At 49.2% G+C, this 8,405-nt stretch overlaps 1 protein-coding gene across 1 annotated transcript in view; it reads left to right on the top strand.

The window, feature by feature from the left end:
- CRLF2 (cytokine receptor like factor 2) overlaps positions 1–8,405 on the top strand; it is a 21,001-nt gene that overhangs the window by 1,772 nt on the left and 10,824 nt on the right. Inside the window, exon 2 of the mRNA XM_077754710.1 lies at positions 6,507–6,612. Within this exon, the coding sequence (XP_077610836.1) occupies positions 6,507–6,612 (106 nt within the window). The remainder of the gene's footprint in view (positions 1–6,506; positions 6,613–8,405) is intronic.

The following is an 8,405-nucleotide window of genomic DNA, read 5'->3' as shown; positions in this document are numbered from 1 at the left end:
TGCTGAGCGAAATAAGTCAGGCAGAGAAGGACAAATACCATATGTCTGCACGTATAGGGGGATTAGGAAGAAAATGCTGGCTTTCGTTTTATTGGGATTTCATTTTTTTAATGTTTTATTTATCTCTGAGAGAGAGAGAGCGAGAGAGACAGCATGAGCAGGGGAGGGTGAGAGAGACAGGAAGACGCNAGAAGATGTGGTTTATCTATACCATGGAATACTCCATGGCAATGAGAAAGAGTGAAATCTGGCCTGTGTAGCAACACGGATGGACCTTGAGGGTGTTATGCTGAGCGAAATAAGTCAGGCAGAGAAGGACAAATACCATATGTCTGCACGTATAGGGGGATTAGGAAGAAAATGCTGGCTTTCGTTTTATTGGGATTTCATTTTTTTTAATGTTTTATTTATCTCTGAGAGAGAGAGAGCGAGAGAGACAGCATGAGCAGGGGAGGGTCAGAGAGACAGGAAGACGTAGAATCCGAAAGAGCTCTGGGCTCCGAGCTGTCAGCACAGAGCCCGACGTGGGGTTTGAACCCACAAACTGAGATCATGGCCTGAGCTGGAACTGGACACTTCATGGACTGAGCCCCCCAGGCACCCTGGGTGTAGACCAGGAGTGGGTTCTGACCCGCTTGGAGCAGAGCCGTAAGCTCTAAGGCTCTAAGGCTCATCACCAGACAGAGGTCGACGGACAGACGGTGGACGGCTCCTGCCCTCGAGCCGCACACACTGAAAGCCTTTCTAGTAACTTCTTAGAAAACACGGCGGCTTGTTTCTCGCCGACAAGCGTCTGTGGTTTGCTTGCCCGGCTCTGAGCGGAGCTGCCTTTCCCTCGAGGCATCACAGCTGCAAAGCCCGTTAGGACTCAGCGGCCGGAGCCCATTCTGCTCGGGCTGCACACCCTTGCAGGGCGTCCCCAGGGCCAGCGTCCTCATGGGCGCACAGGGCTGCAGACGCCTGTCACAGGGCCATCGACGCACGTCTCCCTGCGCGGACCACACACCATAGGCTTCTGGCCCCACAGCCCGTGTGCAAACTGCTCTTCTGTCGTGGGCTCGGCTCCGCCCCCTCGACCTGAGGTCTCCAGGCCCTAAGCCCTGACATGTCCCCACGGGACGGGATTTGCAAAGACGGTGTTTGTCCATGTGAGCCTCGCCCCCATCACGGGCCAGAGAGATACATTTTTAATTGGATTATTATGTTTTCATGTTGCATTGCACCCCGTGCAGCTGGCACTGGGACCCCCCGGGTGAGCATCTCAGCCGCACGGGAGGTGCAGAGACAGGGAGAGACATAGATGAGAGACAGAGAGAAAGGGAGGGAGACCCCAACGCACGCAGGTGACTCGTCGGCTGAAGGGGCGGACGAGGGGTGTTTGCACCCACCCCCCTCTGCCCAGCAGCCCGGAGGCGGGAGGGGCGACCTGAGCTGTCTGCACACCCCACACCCCATGGAGGACCTGCCCATTCGGGGGCCTGAGGTCACCGCTTCTCAAGCTCCCTGCTGTTGCTTTTCGGACGCACACAAACGGTTCAGACGGGAAGTGAGTGAGCATTTTACGTGACACTGTGTGGCTTCTGGCTCTAGGGTCTTCCCCGGGCACCCATGGGTCCTGGGGTGCCGACCGCAGAAATGCCCAGCGCCCTTCGGGTGGGCAGAGGCCCTCGTGATGGCAAAAGTCATAGTGATGGATTCCTGTGATTTATGAGGTCACCTTCTCGGTCTCTATGGAGAAGAGATGATCAGAATCGAAACAATTGATTTCAACCATTTCTGTTTTTTTTTTTGATAGAATAAGGTTTTTAAAAACATTTATTTATTTTGAGAGAGAGAGACAGAAGGAGGGATAGAATCCCAAGGAGGCCCCAGGCTGTCAGCACAGAGGTCAGTGGAGCACAAGGTATAAAATTATGTGTTCAGGCGGTTAAGTGTCCGACTTGGGCTCAGGTCATGATCTCACGGTTCGTGGGTTTGATCCCTGCATCAGGCTCTGCGCTGACAGTTCAGAGCCTGGACCCTGTTTCAGATTCTGGTCTCCTTCCCTCTCTGCCCCTCCCCGGCTCGTGTTCTGTCTCTGTCTCTCTCAAAAATAAAGAATTAAACAAAATATTAAACAATTATGGTAAAATATATATAAAATTTTCTATCTCTGAAAAATAAATAAATATTTAAAAGATGTCAGCAATTATGGTAAACTTTAAAATTTTTTATAGGAACATGTGGATTTATTTACTTATTTTTTTCCAATTCTTTACTTTTTTTTTTTTTACAAATTGTTTATTGTCAGGTTGGTTTCCATAAACTGTAACATTTTAACTATAAAACTAAAACCTGTTCTGCCTAACCCATTTTTAAGGGTACTGTCTGGTGGCATTAAGTACATTCATGTTGTGGTGCAAGCATCCCTGCCATGCACTTCTAGAATGTTCTCAGCTTCCCTAACTAAAGCTCAGCCCCCATCAAACACGGCCCCCCAGCCTCCCCGTGTCCTGCGTGAGGGCGTCTGCACGGCAGGGATGAACTATTGATGAAGTCTGGCCATCAGTGCCGCAGAGATCTTAGTCTCTGCCCTCCGCACCCCTGCACAGGCCGCTCCTCTCCCTCGGTCTGTCCTTCAGGTGCTGTCACGTCTGGTAAAACCCACAGACGGCTTTTCACAAGCGCCGTGGGGGGGAAGCCCCGCTCTGGGCCCCCCACTTCCTTTTTGGGGAGCGGACCTGGCAGCCAACACTGGGAAGCCCGTCTCCGTGGAAATCACAGGGGAACCTGTGGCCCCGGGCGGCCTTCCCCCTCCCCCCGTTTGGAAACTTGACTCAGAGGCGAAATCGGTGCGCACCCCGAAGTCCCCTCCGCAAAGGAGAAGAGGGAGAAAAACCACCGCTTTGCGCTCAAACGAGCCTGAAACCACAAGGCCGAGTGAGTCCCACGCGGGCCGTTCGGGAGATTTGCAAACACAGAGACCCTGGGACGGACCCGGGGGTGGGGTGGGGTGGGGGGGACACTCAGCAGTTGAGACCCCCCAAGACCCTTCGGGCACAAAGTGCTCCCTGAATTCAGGGTGGGAGCCCCTGCGCTGAGCTCAGCGGCTTCGTCCAGCGGAGAAGAGACGCCGCCCGCCGGATGCGGCTTCACAACCTGCAGTTGAACTTGACCTCGCAGGAGAGTGGGGGGAGGGGCGTCCGGTGCCTGCGCGTTTGCTGCGTTCAGTCCTGGACGAAGAGCTTTCTGGGTCCTGAGTCTGCAAGGGGCGCTCGCTTTTAAACGGTTTGCTGCGTGTCGGACATGGACAAAAATCCTACACGTTTCCGAAGTCCACCCGCCGAGAAGAGGCAGGGGACGCATCTGTTCGGTTTTCCTTTCCTTTCCTTTCCTTTCCTTTCCTTTCCTTTCCTTTCCTTTCCTTTCCTTTCCTTTCCTTTCCTTTCGTTCTTTTCTTTTTCCTTTCTTCTTTTCTTTTTTCTCTTTCCTTTTTCCTTTTCTTTTTTTCTCTTCTCTTTTTTCTTCTTTCCTTTCCTTTCCTCTTTTCTTTTCTTTCTTTTCCTTTCCTTTTGTTTTCCTTTCCTTTCCTTTCCTTTTTTTCTTTTCTTTTCTCTTTCCTTTCATTTTTTCTTTTCTTTCCTTTTCTTTTTTTCGTTCCTTTTCTTTTCTTTCCTTCCCTTTCCTTTCTTTTTTCTTTTATTTTCCCTTTTCTTTTCTCTTTCCCTTCCTTTCCTTTTCTCTTTCTTTTTCTTTCCTTTCCTTTTCTTCTCTTTTATTTAAGATTTTCAATTATTTTTTAAAGTACTGTCAAGAACCAACGTGGGGTGGAATCACAATACCAAGATCAAGAAAAGGATTTGCATGTATGTCAGAGAGATGGAGAAAAATCCTGTAAGTTTCCTAAAGTAAACCCTCTGAGAAAAGGCAGAGGATGCATCTCTTCCTTTCCTTTCTTTTCTTCTCTTCTCTTTCCTTTCCTTTCCTTTTTTCTTTTCTTTACTTAAGATTTTCAATTATTTTTTAAACTACTCTCAAGAGCCAACGTGGGGTCAAATCCCTACCCCGAGACCAAGAATCTCAGGCTCTACTGACGGAGCCAGCCAGATGCCCCTTTTATCTTTCACGGGAAGAATGAACTCATTTATTTTTAAATTGCGATTTGCCCTTAGAAGGGCCGGGGCCGGGGTGACGACCACATGCTCAAGCAAAGGTCTCCTTTCTATTTTGCAAACCGCACCCGAGCCCTGACAAATGGCTTGCGAATGTCGGAAGGTTCTGGCCAAGAATCTGCCTCGAGAGCAAGAACGTGCTGCAAAAACACACTTTGGAGGCTCAGCGGGAAGCTCAACATTTGTGCACGTGTTGAGCCCAGGCCTGGGCACCTGAGTGACCTGCGGGTGACAACCGGATCGGAAAACGAAGACTAGAATACGTAAAAGAGCCGTGTCAACTGAGAGAGGATGGTGCATTCTGGGCCGTGAAATGGGGGCTGACCCCATGAGCATTCATCAGGCCAAACCACAGCCCAGAGATGTCAGAGCGGGTGCTGAGCAAACACCACCAGCGCCGGGACACGTATTTGCCTCCGGCTTGGGGGGCGGGGATGGGGGCTGAACCCAGCACTGAATGTGGACTGGGAGGCCCCGACCTGGGGTCTTTCAGACTCTCTTCCTCAGCACTTGCGGACATGAATCTGTTCACCTTCCTCTCACCCACAACCTGCTGGCTGCCAGAAGCGTGTCCTTCATCCATCCATCCATCCATCCATCCATCTTTATGTCTGTGTATCTATCTATCTATCTATCTATCTATCTATCCATCCATCTCTCTATCCACCCATTAATCATCCATCCATCCACCCATCCATCCATCCATCCATCCGTCCGTCCATCCATCATCCATCCATCCATCCATCCATCCATCATATCTACCTATCTATCTATCTATCTATCTATCTATCTATCTATCTATCTATCTACCTACTTATCTACCTATCATCCATCCATCCACCATCGCTCCATCCATCTATCCACCATTCATCTATCCATCCAACATCCATCCAAGCATCCATCTATCAATTCATCCAAGCATACATCCATCTTTATATCTATCTATCTATCTATCTATCTGTCTGTCTGTCTGTCTGTCTGTCTATCTATCTATCTATCTATCTATCTACCCATCCATCCATCCATCACATCTATCTATCTATCCATCCATCTCTCTATCCACCCATTAATCATCCATCCATCCACCCATCCATCCATCCATCATCCATCCATCCATCCGTCCATCCATCATCCATCCATCCATCCATTCATCCATCTATACATCCATCTTTGTCTCTTTATCTACCTATCTGCCTGCCCATCCATCCATCCATCCATCCATTCATCCATCTATACATCTATCTTTGTCTCTTTATCTACCTATCTGCCTGCCCATCCATCCATCCATCCATCCACCCATCCATCCATCCATCCATCATATCTATCTATCTATCTATCTATCTATCTACCTACCTACTTACCTACCTATCATCCATCCATCCACCATCCCTCCATCCATCTATCCGCCATTCATCTATCCATCCAACATCCATCCAAGCATCCATCTATCCATTCATCCAAGCATACATCCATCTTTATATCTATCTATCTATCTATCTATCTATCTATCTATCTACTTATCTACCCATTAATAATTTTTCCATGCATCCATTGATGTATCCATCTATCTATCCATCCATCCATCCATGATTATATCCATCTATCTGCCCATCTATCACCCATCAATCTTCTTTCCATCCATCAATTCATCCATCTATTACCTATCTACCTACATATCCATCCATTCTTTCTCTCTCTCTCCCTCTTTCTCTCTCCATCATGATACTTCCACTTCTAACACAAGGTCCCTGAGATCATGGTAGCCTTTATCCCCAAAATTGTTACCCCCTCATCTGACAGTAGGAAACTTGCCCATTGTCACCGTCAGGATCAGTGCATATTTGCTCAATGCTAGAACACACCCACTAACTACTTTCACAATGACTAACCCAGACATCTGTGAAAATCAAAACTGCACAAGCTTAAGTAACTTTAAGAGCCAAGACTGAATGACTCATTGGTCTGTGAACTTTTTCTCAAATTGTCATGCGTGCTGTTCTGAAAGAGACGGTGAGTTTGCTGGTGTCTGGTACCCTCTGTGACTGCAAAAGGCGATGTCATGAGGCACACAGTTGACAAGAGTTGATTTTCACACTAATTAATGGCCATTATCTCTTGTAAACATAAGAAGAAACGTAGCCGTAATCTTTTGTTTCTGTCCTGAGCGATCTTTATCTACCCTGCAGCTCTTACTGATGTAATTAATGCCTGGCTTCTTTGTGAAAATCGTGATTTGATCAGTGCCTTGAAAGCACTCTATTATTCTTACGATGGAATGGCTCATGTCGTTTTACAAATTTCCAACCGTTTTCAGCATTGTCTCAAAAGGTCTCCTATTTGTCTCTTTTTACCCAGAAGGAGCGCTGCAGCTTCAGATCATCAACTTTAATTTTGAGGCTGTGCAGGTTACCTGGAATGCAAGCAAACAACACTCCGGGACAAATCTGACTTTCGTCTACAAGTAAGTGTCCCCAGGACTGGAAAGCCATGCTCTGCACTCAAATATTTCTTCCTCTGAGACACCAACCATTCTGAGGTCCAGATAGTGAAGGTGAGAAGAATCAGAATGTGCACGTGTGAAAGTGTGCGCTGTGTTAACCTCGAGACTTCGCCGCAACTGCAATCAAAGATCCCCAAACTTGTAACCTAGTGGTGACTCAGTCACACTCGAAACCACCTAGATTCTTACCAGCGCGTCCACAAGGTGCTTATTCACCCGGGACCGTTTGCAATGTCTCAGCACATACCTTTGCCTGGAGGTTTGTTCCCTTGAGCTGTTACTTTCTAGGCAGCCCTGACAAAGATGAACTTTGTGTGACTTTTCTTTCTTTTTTAAATTTTTAAAAAATGTTTTATTTATTTCTGAGAGAGGGAGAGGCAGCATGAGCAGAGGAGGGTCAGAGAGAGAGGGAGGCAGAGAATCTGAAACAGGCTCCAGGCTCTGAGCTGTCAGTGCAGAGCCTGATGCAGGGATCGAACCCACGAACTGTGAGATCGTGACCTGAGTCGAAGGTGGACGCTTAACCGACTGAGCCCCCCAGGCGCCCCACCTTGCGGGACTTTTCACACGAGCTCATCAGCACCCACCTTCCGAAAATATGTCTCCCTGTCATGGGTTTCTGTATCTTACACCCTCAAATACACGAGCATAGATCTGGGAGGGAAGGATTCTCCAATTACTTCAGTCTCCATTCTGTGAAGGGGAGGTGTGTGGTGTGTGATTGATTCTTTGAAGTTTGAAAGAATAAGAGAGAAATGGCAAAGTGTACACAAAGAGGTATGTTTTAAGGTGAGTTGGGGTGAGAAGAGAAGACTCAAGGAAAAAGGTGCTGGGTTTTCTAGGTGGTCACACAGGTAAGTCACTCGAGTATCAGCTTCGTTATTATAAAGGCATCGTCCTCGATGTAGCCACTGCTTGGCTTTGAGGTCTTCGAGAAGGAGCCTAACCTGGTCCCAGGCTGGGCACCAGGTCTCTTCTTAACACTGCAAGAGGCCTCGGAGAGACCTTCACTCCTGCTGCATCCCGAACCAAGTGCCTCCTCAAATCAGGGGCGGGCTTGGTTCCCGCGCAAGTTAAACCGTGCTTTTGTTAGTTTTCTGGGGCAGCTGTAAAAAAGCACTGCGCACGGTGCAGCTTAGAACAGCAGAACAATTCACACTCTCCCAGCTTTGGAGACCAGAAGTCTGAGATACAGGGGGCGGGGCCACAGAGACCCAGGGGGCGGGGCCAGTGAGACCCAGGGTGGCGGGGCCACTGAGATGCAGGGGGCGGGTCCACTNGGGGCGGGGCCGCTGAGACCCAGGGGGCGGGGCCACTGAGATGCAGGGGGCGGGGCCGCTGAGATCCGGGGGGGGGGGCCGTGGTCCCTCCTGAGGCCCCAGGGGAGGGCCTTTCCCGCCTCTCCCAGCTCCTGGGGCCCCAGGGTCCCTTAGATTAGGGCCACCCGCCTCCCATGTCTGCCTCCGTCTTCGTGTGGCTTCTCCTGTGTGTGTCTGTTGTCTAGTCTTGCATGGACCCCTCCCCTGAATTAAGACCCACTGCCACGCATGCCGGGCTTTTCCCGAGATCTTTTCACTCCAGCTGCCAAGACTGTGTTTGCAACCAAGACTCGCAGGTCCCAGGAATCCGTGCAGCGGCACGTTTTCGGACAGCCACCGCTCGGCACAGTGCGGGGGACACTCGGAGGGGCTTCCCGCTTGATTGAGACAAGGGGTGCTTTGCCGATCAGCTCTTTTTTTTTTTTTAATATTTTT

Source organism: Crocuta crocuta, unplaced genomic scaffold, assembly GCF_008692635.1.
Source record: "Crocuta crocuta isolate KB4526 unplaced genomic scaffold, BGI_CrCroc_1.0 scaffold221, whole genome shotgun sequence".
Lineage (NCBI taxonomy): Eukaryota > Metazoa > Chordata > Mammalia > Carnivora > Hyaenidae > Crocuta > Crocuta crocuta.
This window is presented reverse-complemented; position numbering and strand designations above follow the sequence as displayed.